This window comes from Aphanomyces astaci (assembly GCF_000520075.1).
Source record: "Aphanomyces astaci strain APO3 unplaced genomic scaffold supercont1.7, whole genome shotgun sequence".
Taxonomy (NCBI): domain Eukaryota; phylum Oomycota; class Saprolegniomycetes; order Saprolegniales; family Verrucalvaceae; genus Aphanomyces; species Aphanomyces astaci.
Genome location: NW_009798270.1, coordinates 1,295,949 through 1,312,030, shown reverse-complemented (window position 1 = coordinate 1,312,030; position 16,082 = coordinate 1,295,949). Strand labels below are relative to the sequence as shown.

General features: G+C 51.5%; 9 protein-coding genes across 11 annotated transcripts; 6 read left to right on the top strand and 3 right to left on the bottom strand.

Moving 5' to 3' along the window:
- The first annotated feature begins 179 nt into the window (after positions 1 to 179).
- H257_04356 (hypothetical protein) lies at positions 180 to 2,370 on the top strand. Of its 3 annotated transcripts, XM_009828821.1 has the most exons (4): positions 180 to 235; positions 291 to 1,162; positions 1,230 to 1,970; positions 2,044 to 2,370. In XM_009828821.1, the coding sequence occupies exons 1-4, from the start codon at positions 186 to 188 to the stop codon at positions 2,151 to 2,153; spliced, it is 1,773 nt and encodes a 590-aa protein (XP_009827123.1). In that variant the 5' UTR covers positions 180 to 185; the 3' UTR covers positions 2,154 to 2,370. The 3 variants fall into 3 exon arrangements, with proteins under 3 accessions (XP_009827123.1, XP_009827121.1, XP_009827122.1); XM_009828819.1 differs by having other exon boundaries at positions 1,230 to 2,370; XM_009828820.1 differs by having other exon boundaries at positions 180 to 1,162.
- H257_04355 (hypothetical protein) lies at positions 2,367 to 3,290 on the top strand. Its single transcript, XM_009828818.1, has one exon. It carries the CDS (start codon positions 2,421 to 2,423, stop codon positions 3,171 to 3,173), a length of 753 nt encoding a protein of 250 aa, XP_009827120.1. The 5' UTR covers positions 2,367 to 2,420; the 3' UTR covers positions 3,174 to 3,290.
- Positions 3,291 to 3,342: 52 nt separating this feature from the next.
- H257_04354 (histone H2B) lies at positions 3,343 to 3,702 on the bottom strand (the record flags this gene model as incomplete). The annotated part of the gene is made up of 1 exon (XM_009828817.1): positions 3,343 to 3,702. The coding sequence occupies one exon, from the start codon at positions 3,700 to 3,702 to the stop codon at positions 3,343 to 3,345; it is 360 nt and encodes a 119-aa protein (XP_009827119.1).
- Positions 3,703 to 3,950: 248 nt separating this feature from the next.
- On the top strand, positions 3,951 to 4,545 carry H257_04353 (histone H2A). The gene has a single exon (XM_009828816.1). It carries the CDS (start codon positions 3,962 to 3,964, stop codon positions 4,373 to 4,375), a length of 414 nt encoding a protein of 137 aa, XP_009827118.1. The 5' UTR covers positions 3,951 to 3,961; the 3' UTR covers positions 4,376 to 4,545.
- A 584-nt stretch (positions 4,546 to 5,129) lies between these two features.
- H257_04352 (hypothetical protein) lies at positions 5,130 to 8,198 on the top strand. Its single transcript, XM_009828815.1, has 4 exons — positions 5,130 to 5,622; positions 5,677 to 6,378; positions 6,647 to 7,130; positions 7,697 to 8,198. The coding sequence occupies exons 1-4, from the start codon at positions 5,197 to 5,199 to the stop codon at positions 8,080 to 8,082; spliced, it is 1,998 nt and encodes a 665-aa protein (XP_009827117.1). The 5' UTR covers positions 5,130 to 5,196; the 3' UTR covers positions 8,083 to 8,198.
- A 980-nt stretch (positions 8,199 to 9,178) lies between these two features.
- Positions 9,179 to 11,372, top strand: H257_04351 (hypothetical protein). Its single transcript, XM_009828814.1, has 3 exons — positions 9,179 to 10,184; positions 10,259 to 10,787; positions 11,226 to 11,372. Exons 1-3 carry the CDS (start codon positions 9,186 to 9,188, stop codon positions 11,345 to 11,347), a joined length of 1,650 nt encoding a protein of 549 aa, XP_009827116.1. The 5' UTR covers positions 9,179 to 9,185; the 3' UTR covers positions 11,348 to 11,372.
- Positions 11,373 to 12,748: 1,376 nt separating this feature from the next.
- H257_04350 (hypothetical protein) lies at positions 12,749 to 13,607 on the bottom strand. The gene has a single exon (XM_009828813.1). The coding sequence runs from the start codon at positions 13,562 to 13,564 to the stop codon at positions 12,881 to 12,883; it is 684 nt and encodes a 227-aa protein (XP_009827115.1). The 5' UTR covers positions 13,565 to 13,607; the 3' UTR covers positions 12,749 to 12,880.
- A 217-nt stretch (positions 13,608 to 13,824) lies between these two features.
- Positions 13,825 to 14,899, top strand: H257_04349 (hypothetical protein). The gene has a single exon (XM_009828812.1). The coding sequence runs from the start codon at positions 13,861 to 13,863 to the stop codon at positions 14,737 to 14,739; it is 879 nt and encodes a 292-aa protein (XP_009827114.1). The 5' UTR covers positions 13,825 to 13,860; the 3' UTR covers positions 14,740 to 14,899.
- A 168-nt stretch (positions 14,900 to 15,067) lies between these two features.
- Positions 15,068 to 16,044, bottom strand: H257_04348 (hypothetical protein). Its single transcript, XM_009828811.1, has one exon. It carries the CDS (start codon positions 16,013 to 16,015, stop codon positions 15,257 to 15,259), a length of 759 nt encoding a protein of 252 aa, XP_009827113.1. The 5' UTR covers positions 16,016 to 16,044; the 3' UTR covers positions 15,068 to 15,256.
- Positions 16,045 to 16,082: the final 38 nt, after the last annotated feature.

Genomic DNA, 16,082 nt, shown 5'->3' with positions numbered 1-16,082 from the left:
CCCTGCAACCTTGCTGCACTGCAAAGCAAATATGGTAAATAGAGAGTTGGTTGCTACCATTGAGTACATAGGATCCATGTGAAAGTGCCATTCACACATGATATTACTTGAGTTACCTTTTCAAAGTACAGTGGGACGGAGTCTGTATGACTTAGTATCCGGCCTTCAATCCAAGAAATGCCAACATGTCCGTACAGATCAACCGCACAACTCCTTCCAAGCAGCCCCTGATGTGGTAAACCTTTCGACGGCAACGACCGTCATCTCATGAGCGTCTTCGACTACTTTAGGCGTGGCACGTCGTCTAATGATGAAGAGCTGCTCCCTCTCGTGGACTCGCCAGCACATTCCTACACGACCAGCATCAGCGTCCAGCAAACACCCAAGGCAGATTTGCCTCCTCAACAAACTGGCACCATGCAGCCTCCAATGACGGCCAAGTTCAATCCAACCGAGCACCATTTGAGTGCCGAAAGCGTGTCGTTTGCATTCTCGCCGACGTCGCATCCCCAGTTGCCTCGTCTTGCCGTGCCCTTGTGCGACGACCTCACGCACCTCAATGGCCAGCTCGAGCCAGAGTACATCCACCTGTCCATCTTGGATCCGTTCTTTGACGTGACCCCGTCCCGCCTGCATTTGGCCTTTCACGAAGCCGACCCGACGGACTCGGGGGTTTTGACGCCCGATCAATTCCGCGCCGCGCTGGAGAGTGTGGGGATTCGATGCCGCGACGAAGCGGTGTTCCAGACGCTGCTGGGGAGCATGTCCCACGGCCCCGCGATCTCCAAGGCAGACTTCGAGCGCATCGTCCAGAAACTCAAGCTGGGCAACCTCTTTGAAGAAGGCACGATGGCTTTGTTCCGCGGCGCGGAAAACTCGAATCAGTCCCGCATCGAAGTGTGCGACTTTTCGTCCAAGCGGCTGGCGCTGTACAAACCCGAACTGCGCAGCTTCTTCACGACCGAGCCGGCGCCGTGGGTGTCCTGCCGCTGGATCAACATGCAAGGCCATGATCACCTGAACCTCAAGCGCCTCGCTATCAAGTACCGCCTCCACCCGCTGGCCATGGAGGACACAATCGAACTGAACGAACGGCCCAAGTTCGACACGTACGCCACGCATCGCTTTGTCGTGTTCCCCATCCTCCACCACACGCTGCGCCGTACGTGTTCGTGATATCAAGCCAGAATATACGACCAAGTGATTATTCAACATGGTTCCTTGTCTAGATCGACCGACTGCCGCCGACGCTGACTTGGCCCAACCACCCCCCCCGCCGTCGACCGGAAGGCTCGAGAAAGCCAACTCAAAGACGTGGCTGCCGGCGTCCACGCGGGCACGCCGTCGGACGTTATCGTCGGAAACAGACGAGCACTTTGCGTTGACGGTGGAGCACGTGGCTATCTTTTTGGTGGGCGATCACACGCTCATCACGGTGAAACCGTCAAGCGAGGACGATGCGTCGATTTGGCAGGCGGTGCACCGGCGGTTGGCGTCGACGTACTCGAAGGTGCGGCACAACGACGCCAACTTCCTGCTCTACTCGGTGCTGGATGTGATCGTGGACCAGATGACTGGCGTCATGGACGACGTCCGATCGTACCTGATGCACCTCGAGCAACAACTGGACACGCTCCTCCATCGCTTTGACATTGAAACCCTTCGGGACGTGCACAGCGAACTGGGCCAGCTCCCCCGTGTGATCAAACCGACTCGAGACGTGCTCAAGAGCTTACTGGCCAGCCGCGACCTGCCAGACACGACCAAGGCGTACCTTCGCGACGTCCACGACCACTTGAACCACATTCTGGACGAGATCGAGTGGCAGTTTCAAATGTGCAAGAGCATGACCGAAGAGTATCGAGATGCCAAAGCTACGCAGACCAACTACGTTGTGTACGTGCTCACGATCGTCACCACGGTGTTCCTCCCCGCGCAGTTTCTCACGGGCGTCTACGGCATGAACTTTGGTATAGTGTACTGTACATACCCCCCTATATATATATATATATATATTGAACACGGGTGGGTTTTGTACGGTAGATTACATGCCCGAGCTGCATTCCCCGTACGGCTACGTTGCATTTTGGACGATTTTGCTCAGCTGCACCATCTCGATGCACTTTTACTTCCGCCACAAGCAGTGGGTCTAATGAAGATGACGCGGCCAAAGCAACTCCGTCTGTCTGACGTGGCACATAGACCCATACATGCAATGGTGTTGAGATTGTACAGATATGTACGACATACTACCAGTTTGGAATTTACAGTTAGACGACGCGAAATGTTTCAAATATTAAGTCGAAGTATATTACTGTACTATTATTAATAGTATTAATAATAGAAATAAAGGTGATCTTTGAACCGGAACCTTTGATCAATCGTTACTATCCCTCGTGTCATAACCTGTTCAGTCGACGATGGTGGGCGACTGGGTCGCGTACTTGTGGATGGTTGCTGCCGCGGCAACGTTCTGTCTGCTGCACTTCGTCACGGCGCCATTCGGTCGGCATACGTCCTCTGCATGGGGTCCGACACTCAACAACCGACTGGGCTGGTTTGTCATGGAAGTGCCGTCGCTGGTGATCATGGCACGGGCGTGGTGGTTGTTTGTCAGCGATCGAGAAAGCAACTTCGTCTGGCTCCCCTTTGCCCTGTGGACTGCCCATTATTGGAATCGCGCAGTCGTGTTCCCTCTTCGGATCAAATCCACGCCGAAACGTATGCCAGTGGTGGTTGTGGCCGCCGCCATTGGATTCAATCTCGTCAATGCGACGCTGAATGCAACGTACCTTCTGTCCACCGAAGCCATGTATTCCTCTGCTTGGCTCCACCACCCAAGGACGTTGACGGGACTGGCGCTGTTTCTCATCGGCATGAGCATCAACGTCACCACCGACAACCACCTTATCTCCCTTCGGTCCAACGGTTCTACAGGATATTCCATCCCGCGAGGGTTTCTCTTCGAGTATGTCACCTGCGCCAACCTCTTGGGCGAGTGTATCGAGTGGACTGGGTTCGCCATTGCTACGTGGAACCTGGCTGGGCTGTCGTTCATGATCTGGACGTGGGCAAATCTCGTGCCGCGCGCAGCGAGTCACCATGCATGGTGTGTGAATGAATTCAAAGACTACCCGATAAATCGCAGGCGGATCATACCATTTGTGTACTGATATCGTGGCGGCTAATGTACCTATGCTAATGAACCGAATGTACCGGTGGTGTAGTTCGACCGACAATAACCATGACGATAAGTTTCCAAACAGGAAGGGTGGTGTTGAAAAACACCAGATAATAGAGTGGAGGACTTGGGGTTCTCCTTGTGACAAGTCGCTCGATCGCTTAAGCGGACGAGGTGAACTTGGTCACGGCCTTCGTGCCTTCCGACACGGCATGCTTGGCCAATTCACCAGGAAGCATGAGGCGCACGGCGGTTTGGATTTCGCGGGACGACAACGTGGACTTCTTGTTGTAGCGGCTCAACTTGCCGGCTTCCGACGCAATGCGCTCGAAGATATCGTTGATGAACGAGTTCATGATGGACATGCCGCGCTTGGAGATACCGGTTTCGGGGTGCACTTGCTTCAACACCTTGTAGATGTAGGTCGAGTACGACTCAATGCGCTTGGTCTTGCGGCTCTTGCCCTTTTCGCCGGCCTTCTTGGGGGCTTTGGCAGACTTCTTGCTGGGGGTTTTGGCCATCTTGACTGTTCAAATCGAATTTGCAAATGGTCTACTCGTAGAAGGATTGTTTTGGAGGGACGAAAATGGGGGGAGCGAAATGGACTGATTTGATTGGCTTTGGTGAAATATAGTACTTTGATTGGTGGAATTCTTTGTACGAGAGTATGATTGGTGGAATTCAAATTCTAGCCTGCGGATTGGCGGAATTTTGATGCTCGCGGCATTTCCACCACGACGGTGGGTTGGCTCATTATTGAAAATCACATTCAACACAAAGATGTCTGGCAAAGGAAAAGCTACTGGTGGTCGCGGCAAGAAGGGCAAGTCCTCGTCCCGCTCGTCCAAGGCAGGCCTTCAATTCCCCGTGGGTCGTGTGGCCCGCTTCTTGAAGAAGGGCCGCTTCGCCCAACGCATTGGTGGTGGCGCCCCCGTCTACCTCGCCGCCGTGTTGGAATACCTGTGCGCTGAAATCTTGGAACTTGCCGGGAACGCCGCTCGCGACAACAAGAAGTCCCGTATCATCCCTCGCCACATCCAATTGGCTGTCCGCAACGACGAAGAATTGAACAAGTTGTTGGGCGATGTGACCATCGCGTCCGGCGGTGTGCTTCCCAACATCCACAACATCTTGTTGCCCAAGAAGTCCGCCACGGCTGGCACCGAAGGCAAGAAGGTCAAGGCGTCTGCTTAAATCGTTCCGACGGCGACACCGCTTGATTTGTGCATTTGCACTTTCATACTTGGACGACATGTCCTACAACTGGCTTTTTTAAAAGCCACCCTCTTGCAAAGAAGTTTGTCGATCACATGTGAGGACGCGTACCTCATGCTTATCACTTGATGTGTGCATGTACTTTTGAACTCTGATTTTGTTCCAACGTTTCCTCACACTTAACCACTTCTACTTGTTATCGCTACACATCAGCCCATCAACAGGTTTGTCATTTTGCATCCTGATGTGTATCTATTATAGTAACAAGGGGGCTATCAGACGAAGCTTAACCTTATTGTAATAAGCGCCACGTTTGTCTAAGTCAATCACATATCACATTGACGTGATGAAGATGGCCGCGCTCAGTTTATGTCGTGGTAGTCATAGCCACCTGTGTTGAGAGTCACATCGGCCATTCGCTCAGTCAGGGCATCTCGTACCGTCGTCACCCTCATATGCTGCGACCACATTGTGTGACACCCGTACAACACATATCGCACTTCATGTCCTCTTCCCGATTGCTTCCACCAACCAGTCCATCTATGTTCTCATGCATCCTAACAGCATTGATGTGGCTCCCCCTCCGACGATCTTTTTCACACATCGTAAAAACTCACTTTTTATTGGTTTTTCTGGAATAAAAAATAGAATTGGCACTAAATCGATGACATTGTCAGGATCGACCAATCAAATATCGCACCGAATGTTACTCTCAACCTCCACTTCGCCTTGTGTTCCGATTCCCGTATCGCGACACCACCAGTAGCTGGCTGTGTCTCCAATCATCATCCCCACAGTCCATGGACGAGCTCCCGCCGCCTGCTGCCGCCTGTGCGGCTGGGACTCCAGCGGTGTGGATGGCGCCAACGTGGTCCGAGCACCCTGTCGATGCGAACTTCTACGGCAATGCTTCAACGTCCACGACAAGGGACTCTCCGTACGACGCGGTGTTCTCCCCTGTGAACAAACACAAGGGCATGCATGTTATGAGCGACATCTTCGCGAAGAAAGTAGACCTTACATGCCCGTCGAACAACAACGATGACGACTCATTGTCCAAGTCGGCTGCAACCGGAACGATGCGGTCCACGCAAAAAGCCGTCGTCGAGCGGCCGGCCTCCCATCCCGTGCACGCCCTTCGGGAACTCACACGAGATTGCCTCGGCGCCAACCCGCAAGGGGGCATGACGCCACCGAGCATGCATCTCACATTTCTTCGACGCAAGGTACTATATATCACCTTTGTACTCACTTTACTCATGTACTGGGTATGCATCCAGGTGGAATCCAGCTTGGACGACGTCGCCGCCACGATGGCTACCAAGCAACAGCAGTTTGAGGCCACGGTAGCGGCCGCGATTGAACAACAGTCCAAACCCCATGCTGCGTCGTTTCCCGAGCTGTTGGACCTGCTTTTTACTTGCTCGGCCGCCGACGCGCCAGCGACGATGCCGCAAGCGGACGGCCTGCCGCGCCTGTGCGGCATAGTGACTCGTGCAGCTCACCACCGTTGCATGAATCAGCTGCATCGCCGCCAGCGGTATCTAAGGAGTGTGCATCACATTTTGGGTGGGCCGCACGTCTCGGACGTTGGCGTGACGTCGAAGGAAGTAGCGTCCATGGCAAGCGTCGACGACCTTCTTCGGTTCGACCTCAAGCTGCATTTGCTGTCGACACAACGGGACTGGCTGCACCAGCTCCATCTCGCACGGAGGCAATCCATGAGCACTACCTTCTCCAACCATCACGACCACAGATCGTCGTCCTCCCCCCCAGCAGCCCCTCGCCCGCCTCAATCCAAGCACATACACATGAAGAAACTTCTGGAGGCTGCGAGCTGGTACCGGTGGCTTCAGCAGCATGCACACGAAGACAACAACAACGCCGACGACGACGACAAGCCTGCCTTAGAACACCTGGCCGACATGTTGTCTGAAGACGCGTGCTTGTCCGAGTACGTCGACTTGATGGGGACGAACGAGGTATTGTCCTTTTACCCAAAATGTGGCTGGCTTTTGTGCTGACTGGCCAACTCTATATCGATCGATTCTTAGTTGTACTGAATTTTGTATATGAAACGATGTCCTGTGGTGTATCACACTAATTGAAACCACACACACTAATTTGACGTTGATGATGGTTTCCTGATTAGCTAAATCGTTTCTGTACTTTGTGTCGCTCCAGTGTAGAATATAATCACGTCCACTTTTAAATGGCCACGAAGATATATATCATCTCTCTTACATGTAGTGGCGGTCAGTGGTCCAAGCCCAGTTTGAAAACCTCGTGTTTGCCACGCTGGAGCGCCGCGTGAGTCGTCGCGTGGACAAGTGTGGATTTGACGCGGCCGCGCTCTACTGCGAGCCGCCCGCCGCCTTCCGCGACAACATCCACCCATCGCAGCGCACCAAAGCGGCAGACTATCGGAACGTCCACGCCGACTGGAACTGGCTGAGGGACCCCCAACCCGCCCAAGTGATGGCGTTTGTTGGCAGCTTCACCCGCCATGTCCGCGGCGCGTTTGCCATTCCGGACGATGTCCACAAGAGTCTGTATGTGTTTATCCAGCGCATGCTGTTCCCGCGGATAACCATGCTCTGCTATAACGGCGCCATCTTGACTGAATGTGCGCGCAAAGACACGCTGTGGCGGAATCAGCAGGCGGCGCTTCGCCTGCAAAACCACGGGGGTGGCGTGTCGCTCGAGCAGCTGGGGGGGTCGACCCGCACGGCCGGTACAGTTCGGATGTATTGTGTTTCTTTTACCCAAACAACTTTGGACATTTGTGATGAAATCGCCAAATCTATTGTGGTTTCGAGTGAAATTTCGTGTTGTGGTTTCTCGTTGGAATTTAAATCGATTTGATTGGCTACTTCAGATGAGCTCAACGTTATTAGCCAATCAAAACCTTCTCAATGAAATTCAACAACCAATCAGATCGATTGTGGATCGGTTTGGTCGGCGCGATTGATTCGATTGCACCCCCTCCCCAAATTTGTATCAAATATATCGATCGATTCTTGTTTGTACTGAATTTTGTATGTAAAAACGTTGTGTGGTCACACTAATTTTAAAGTCACACTAATTTGACGTGAATGATGGCTTTCTGCAATCTGATTGGCTATAAATCCTTGTGCCGATTTTCGTTTCTGTACATGTATTTGGTTGTGTCGATTCATTCATCTCCATGTCACTCGCTCCAGTTTAGAATATAAACACAAGAAGATGATGATGATGTTGTATTTTTTTTTAATTTTATTTTTATATTATTAAGGATCGATCATCTCATGACTTGGGTAGAGAAACTGCGACGAGCGTGGCCGCCGCCGTCGTCGTCGATGTTTCCCAGGGCTCGAGCCGCGTTTGCCGGTATGCACAGCGTCGTGCCATGCGACTTGTTGGACGAGATGATGCACGGGGTAGTGGTGCTTCACGACGAAGCGGCGCAGATCTTTGGCACGACCCGGATCCCCGTCGACACGTTCTTCCCCCTCTTTAGCTTTGTCCTGTTGCACACGGACCTGCCGTTTGTCCACGCGCAATTGCACCTCCTCGAGCAGTATGCGCTGTGCAACCCCCCCGGCGACTTGAACCCCACTCGCAACGGTGAAGAATCGTATTATGTGTACTGCATGCACGCGGCCGTCGAGCACGTGTGCAGCCAAGTTGTTGGGCCCTTAGACTAACTTATCCGCAACCCCAAACAACCGCTAACCACCGACGAGTTGAATCGTGAGGGTCGGTGGAATATTTTTAACGTAGTTCCAATCTGTTAAGAGATATACCAGTATTTTGGAGTCGCTACCGGGAAATGGAAGCTGCTCGGTAACGTGATTCATGTAATTCCCGACCAGCTTGGCCTACTTTTTGAGTGCCTTAACTCGTCACCCAGTCATGCAATGAGGCTGCGAAAACATGCATTTTGAAGATAGTGACGAGCTTTATAACTTTATGCAGGTCCCATCATTTGTATCGCGTAAGGTCAATTTGCTCGTCGAATTTCTAAGATTGAAATTTCCTTGTGTGAATTCCCGGCCAGTATGTCACTTGAATAATGTATGCCTGATTTGGGTGACAAAATCCTCAAACCTCTTAACGTTTATAATGATATGTATAAAGTATTCAAGTAATTAAATTTAGAAGTGCAACTAATACAAAAACTGTATTACATGTTCGACAAGCAGAATACTAAATCTTACAAGTATGTGATACAAGAGTACATAATTTTGCCCAATCATTGTCCATGGATGATTGTGATTGGCCATTTGCTGACCGGGAATTGGTAATTCAAAGGAAACACAGGTGTTTCCACGTACACCTAATGTTATTAATACTACAGTACTGTAGTAGCATTGAAACATCGATTTTGAAGGTATCTATCATATGTCCCCTACTTTTGAGGTGATTGCTTGGAAAATACTATTACTGTAATAGTATTACTAGTAATAGGTAATGTCGTAACTATTAAAATAACGTTAGTACTGGTATTCACAGGTCAACAGGTTTTCGAAAGAGCTCCAAGCAAACACCTCAAAAGTACAGGGAACAATTTAACGTTACATAACGTTACTCTAAGCTTGATCGTACACTTTTACATAATTGAAAATGTACAGAGGTGCTCCAAGTGGTATTGGTACAATATTTTCAAGGTTGGCTGAATCAATGTAAATTGTCCCATGTGTCTTATTTGAAAATTGGATATAATTGCCAAATCATAAAAAAGAGAATTTCACATCCCGAGATTTGATTGGTTGGATTGATTGCCCTCCGGAAAACGAGAAATTTCAACATGACGCGCAGCGCTCGTGGCGCCAAGGCGGTACCGACATCGTCGGAGAAGTCAAAGCAAAAGGAAAAAGGAGGCGCGTCGACGAAACGGGCTGCGGCGCATTCAGGCAAGTCGCGCCGAAAGGGGACCCTCCCATTTCCCGAGGAAGTCCTTCTCTTGGTACTTCCATACTTGACCTGGCGGGATACCTACCGTGTGTGTGGCGTGTCGCGAACGTGGCAAGCCGCGCATGAAGCATCGCTCAAGCATGCGTCGTTGGTGTGGACATCGTACGTTTTCCAGGGCGATTCGTGGGATGAAATGCTCGACAAGCTGCAGCCGCAAGAGCCCGTGTTCGCCACGCCCTTGGTGCCGCAGATGGCGTGGGTGGTAGTGTCTGGGCAACCGCACACGTTTCGGCGCATGTCCGGGTGGAAGAAGCTGCTTGACGTGATCACGGGCCGGCATCTGCTTCCCGCAACCTGCCAACTCGTGTGCGCGTACAGCGACGCCGGGATGATCGGGCACTTGTCGGGCGAAGGCATTCCTCCGGTTGAACTTCAAGAGGACATGATTGGAGATGGAATGGCAATTGGAATCACCGTGGGGCATCTCCCACATACGTCGGTGACCCTCACGATTCCTGAGAAGGACGAGATCAAGGCCGCTGTGCGGGACATCCAAGCGGCTACGGCACCGAGTGCATGCGCGGGCGTAGGTCTGCCGCACGACACATCATCTGCCATCTTGCTCAGCACAAACTTCCACCAAAGCGTCAACCTCGTCCGCAGTCTCCATTACCTGCACCCGTCCCTCGGCAGCAGCGTCGTCGGCGGCCTCGTGTCCTTCACCGACCGCTGCGTCCCGCTGGTGTACCGGCACAGCTCGTTCGACACGAGCACACGCTCGTGGCAGAGCCATCTCGAGCCAGCCACCAACTTGATCGTAGGGTTCTCTGGACGTGTGCGCGCCACTCCGTTCGTCTCGCTCGGGTTTACCGTCTGCTCCCCGATCCTGCAGGTGCGTCTTCTTCTTTGACTCCTTCCTCGTCATGTGATGATCGTCGTCAGATGGGCTTATGATGATGCTTGTAGTGCGCGGGGAGTGTCGAAGACGAGAGCTTTGAACTGCTGCGCATGTATGACGCCGTCCACGTCGTTGGCCCAACATCGACAACCTCTACCCAAGTAGTCATCGATCCGCTGGAAGTTTTGCGAGACCTGCCGTCGCCCCATGTGCTGCTGCATTTGTATATGGCCGAGTCCGCGGCCGCGTTGGAAACGTTCTTGGCGGCCCCTACCACCATGCTCAGCGGCGGGGTCACGCGCATCGAGGTGATGTGCGACGTCGACAAGGGCATCCTGCTCTCCCACTCGACTGGCGACCCGTCCGACCACTGGCCCGTGGGCAGCTACGGCGTCTTTTGCGCGCAGACGGTGGCGGCGGCGCGGCAGGACTTCCTCGCGTCCCTCCATCACGCCCAAGCGACGGTCGCCGCGGCGGACGGCGTTGCCGTGGGGGCGCTCACGTTTCCATGTGTGGCGCGAGGGTTTCCCTTTTACGAGCACCCGAACGTCGAAGCCGACATGTTTGACACTGTCTTTCCCAACATGCCCCTGACAGGTCAATATATATATATATATATTGTCCTTTTACCCGAAATTTGGACTTTGTGGGCTATCGATGGATTCGTTGTTGTACTGATTTTTGTACGTAAAAGTCGTCTAGTGTCACGGTAATTTCACACTATTTCGATGTTGAAAAAATGGTGGAAGAGTGGATGATTTGATTGGCTACTTGATTCGTGTTGTGAGTTTTGATTGGCTACTTGATTCGTGTTGTGGGTTTTGATTGGCTACTTGATTCGTGTTGTGGGTTTTGATTGGTCGTACTCGGAGTATATCGATTGTCTGCCGATTTGGTGATTCTGGTCATTCAATTCAGCACACTCCAATTTCAAATCGACTTGACAATATATATATATATATATATGCGACGACGAGGTGGAAAGGTGCTGACTGACGTAAATATAATAATATATATGCGATACGGGATGTGTAGGGGTGTTTGTGGGCGGAGAAATCGGACCCGTGGCCATCCCTGGGGGACACTGCCTCGCGTCGGCGCCCGAGGTGCAGCAGCTGACGACCTGCGGAGCATTGTTTTACACTACACCCCTCTAATTCCATGTGCTATTTGTATGACCCAACGACCCAGCACAAATACTAGGCGACCATTAGCAGGCGGTCCACAGGGCGTTGGTGTCCAGCAACGGCCTCTACTTTCAGTCGTCGTCGTGACCTACAGTGTGCACCACCTGACACATGCACGCCCAGGTTGTTGGGGTTCTAGGGCAGGGAATATTGAATCATCCTTGTCCGGCACTCCTGCTGTGACTGTTGAGCTAGGCACCACCTTCCGGAACTACTTACATCCATTTATCGATGAGGATCTACTATTGTACTACGACTAGTCCTCCATCATCTACGCTAACAACGTTAGTATGTATTACTACACCTTTTTGCAGTTAACAGTAATTGGACGAATGCCCGATATATTTGGCCTTGTGCCCGATATATTTGACGGTGTGCCCGATATAATTGGCCATGTGCCCGTTTAATTTGGCACACCGAGGTTGTGTGCCCGATATAATTGGCCGTGTGCTCAAGCAATTGCCCGTCTGCCCGAAGTATTGTGTCATGTGCCCGATGAAAATGGAAATCACGCAATAAAAAGTCAATTCAATATTGTCGATTTGATACAAATTTGGGGAGGGGGTGCCGCCGACTAAATCGATCTGATTGGTTCTTGAATTTCATTGAGAGGGTTTTGATTGGCTAATAATTTTGAGCTAATCTGAGGTAGCCAATTAAATCGATTTAAATTCCAACGAGAAACCACGCCACAACACGAAATTTCACTCGAAAGCACAATACCTAGTATAGAAATGTTCGTTAAACGAAGCACGTTGCTGTAACGTCACATACCAACGCCCATGTTGCCCATGGCCTCCGCGCGTCCGTCGAGGGTGCGTACCTTGAGGTAAATCGAAAAATGGGCTCTGCGCACGACAGATTCAAATTTTGGAGAAAGTTGAAGTATGGACGAAACGTTGAAGTAGAGGGGCAATACTTCAATTGACATTATTATTACCAGAGCTCATGCTGTGCGTTCCTTGGCGATTTGAATCATGAGCATTCAATATGTTGGAGAAAAGCGCGCGCATTGTGAACTTAAACTATACTTTATTCAAGTATAAATTTCGAATTCTTGCCTTCGCGCGTTTTCCTCCGAAATTCAACCACATGATGATTCGACCAAAACTGATTTGCACTCCATGAAATATAATTATTTGAGTTATTCCATTTTCATCGGGCACACGACACAATTCATCGGGCGGTGTGCCAAATTAAACGGGCACATGGCCAATTATATCGGGCACACTGCCAAATATATCGGGCACAAGGCCAAATATATCGGGCATTCGTCCAACTTAAGTGCAAAATGGTGTAGTAACGACGACTTGTACTGCGCCTGCTGTACAGTGAGTAGTGCCCGCCCGATAACGTTCGGGTGTGCATTGGACACTCCAGTAAACTATCTGCGACGACGAGGGACATGGAGATGCTTGGAACGAAAGGGGACGAGATCAAGGGAAGGGGAATCTAAATGGTATTGTTGGGTCTGTCTGTATATAGCACACTGTCGTGTCGTTTCTACGCGGTGGGGGTTTGGGCGCTGACTTCGACGGACGCCGTGACCAAGTCCCGGAGGATCTCGCAGAGGCGCTTGTGGTTGTACACGCGCTTTTCGTACCGGTCTTCCGTGAACTTGAAGAGCTTTTTGTTTTTGTTGTAGCGGGGCCCGCACAGCTGGATGAAGATCTCCTTTTGCGCGTCGGTCAACGACAAGCTGCTCAGCGGCACTTCCATCGTCACCTTCGTGTCGTACGTGGTCTGGTCGTCCAAGAACAGCTTGTTGTCGAAGTCTTCCAACGTCACGTTCATTTGCATGGCGATTTTCGACCCGTCCAACAGCGGGTGGATTGTCGACTCCCACGATCGGTCCATGTACGGCACGAGGTCCTCAAACACTTGGAGCATCTCCACCTCGTGCTTCATGTCGTCCGTGAAGCCTTCGGGGAAGTCGGTCTCCCACCAGCTCGGGTTCTCGAACTTTTCTTCGATTTCGGGCAAATCGTTGCCTTCCCACGTATCAAACGCGGTGTGGAACACGCGCTCCACGTCGCCTTCCAACGGGTCAAAGCCGTCGCTGCCGTCGTCGTTCTTCTTTTGATATGTGGCAAACCCGCGCATGGCATACATCGAAGGAGCAGGAGCAACCTGCATCTTTTGGACAGCCTGACGGCCCGCTCGTTGCAGCGCAGCGCGGAAGGCCATGGTAAAATGCAAAAACGCAGTTGACACCAACCGTTTGACGTCCAAGACTGTCACTTCAAGTGACCTTTCATAAATGATACACTTGTGATAATGCATATTTCTATACAATGCATAAGATTCACAGTTAATATCCTGTTTAATATGATATTTACATAAAAATACCAATCAGATTGCCGTACGTCACACAGGTGTACATTTTAGCCAATCATACGTAATGAAATCGTTTTGGCCAATCAAAACGACACAAATCAGCTGCAGCAACGGATTTCACTTCCGACAAATCCCCAGTTGCGGCCATGAGCGAACCCGATGATCTGTTCACGCTGAAGAACCAGTTCTGGGTCGGCAACTACCGCAATGCCATCCAAGAAGCTACTGTATTGAACCACGTGTCCGAAGCGACCAAGCTGGACCGGGACATCTACGTCCATCGATCGCACCTCGGCCTGCGGAACTATGCCGCAGTTTTGTCGGCGATCCCTGACGACGTCGCGTCCATCTCATTGAACGCTATCAAGTTATATGCTACGTACCTAAACGGAGGGGATGCAGAGATCACGTTGCTTACCGTGCGTGAGTGGCTTGGCTCGCAACACAGCGAGAATCCTCACTTGCTCCTCGTCGCAGGGTTGATCTTCATGCGAGAACACAAATTCTCCGACGCCCTTTCCGCCTTCCTTAAGGGAAAGACCTTGGAGCACTCGATGTATGCCGTGCTCATCTATCTCAAGATGGATCGCGTAGACCTCGCGGAGAAGCAAGTGGGGGACATGAAACGCATCGACGAAGACGCGACGACGACGCAATTGGCGCTCGCATGGACGTTGGTTGCCCGAGGCGGGAATGCATGCGATGAAGCGGCTCTCCATTTCCAGGAACTTGGTGATCGATTTGGCGCGTCAGCGTGGCTGTTGAACGGTTCTGCCGCCGCGTTCATGGGCCTTGCCAACTTTGCCGAAGCCGACCGATTGCTGCTGGAGGCCGTGTCCAAGGACCCGACGTTCGAGGACACATACGTCAACTTGATTGCGACGGCGCAGCACCTGAAGAAGGGCCAAGACACGATCCAGCAGTACCTCGCGCAGCTGCAGCAAGTCGCCCCCACGAACGCGTGGCTGGAGTCGTACTTGCGCTTGGAGAGTGGCTTCAACCGCCTCGCGGCCACGTATGTATAGACAGGCACTGACTAATATGTACGAACCACGTCATTCGTCTCTCGAATACGATGATGGCCCAATTCTATGTCGAGTTAGTTATTACCACATACTTCCTCTGTTCCAGGTTTTTACTTTGAAAGGGAATTGCATGAATTTTCGCAAAAGATTGGTTTATAATCAGCGCTTAAATCTATTGTAAGCCAATGAAATGTCATAGAAGTCATAAATATTGATAGAAATTGAAGAATTACAGCCAATGAAATGCAAATGTCGCCAGTAACTTGGATTTTGAAATGTCGGCAGTAACCTGGAACAGAGGAGAGTACGTGGTAATGGAAACGGGCTTGGCGCTACTACTTATTACTACTGGATATGAGCAATAATGAGAAGGACGTAGTAGCGGTAACTTTGAAGGATGAAAAACTCAATGTACAGTACGTCTGTGAGTGGTACAATCAATCAATTGGAAACTACAGTAGTACTTCTTTGTATAGGTTGCATGAATGGGACATTTCAACGTGTGAAACTATGTTCGTCAATAGAAATCGGACCGACGGCGGTCCCCGAGCTGCATCTGCATGCGCCCTGCACCAGCCAGTCGCTTGGACGCGGGGGCGATGTTGCTAGTGGACTGCGTCAGTTTGCCATTGACGTACTCGTCCGACTTTGTTTCAACGCGGCCATCCGCGTGGTGGATGGTGGACGTTGTCTTTGTGACCACTTGACCGTTGCGATCGCGGACGCTTGAGGAACTGCTGGACGTGCTGCTGCTGAGCATCATACCATTGCCGAACGAACTGGAGCTCATAACGATGTTGCCAAAGCCCCCAAACCCACCAAAGCCACCAAAGGCACTGCCACCCATGTGAGAATCGTCAAACAGATCGTCCAACATGCTTCCACGGGTAAAGGGGTCAGATCCGCGAGACCTGCGTTGATGCATTTGCGCAAATGGGTCGTCGCCGCCGAAAAACGCGCGAAACAGGTCTTGAGCGTCGAAGAAACTGAACGGTTGGAAAGTGTCGTCCGTGTAAAACGCCGCAGTCGAACCCCCTCGCCCCCCCCGCGACCCTGGACGACCGTTCCCGTATTTTCGAGCATAGTCGTACTCGTCCCGCTTGGTCTGGTCGCTCAACACCTGATACGCTTCCCCGATCTTCTTGAACATGCCTTCAGCCTGGGGATCTTTGTTCTTGTCAGGGTGCCATTTGATCGCCAGCTTGCGGTATGCCTGTTTGATATCATGATCGGTGGCCTGCTCTCCCACCTGTAGGATCTCGTAGTAGGTCGCCATGATGCCGTCGAGTTGGGCTTGGCGGGGGCTTTTCTAAAATTACACCCCGTCCCACTTCAACTTGGTT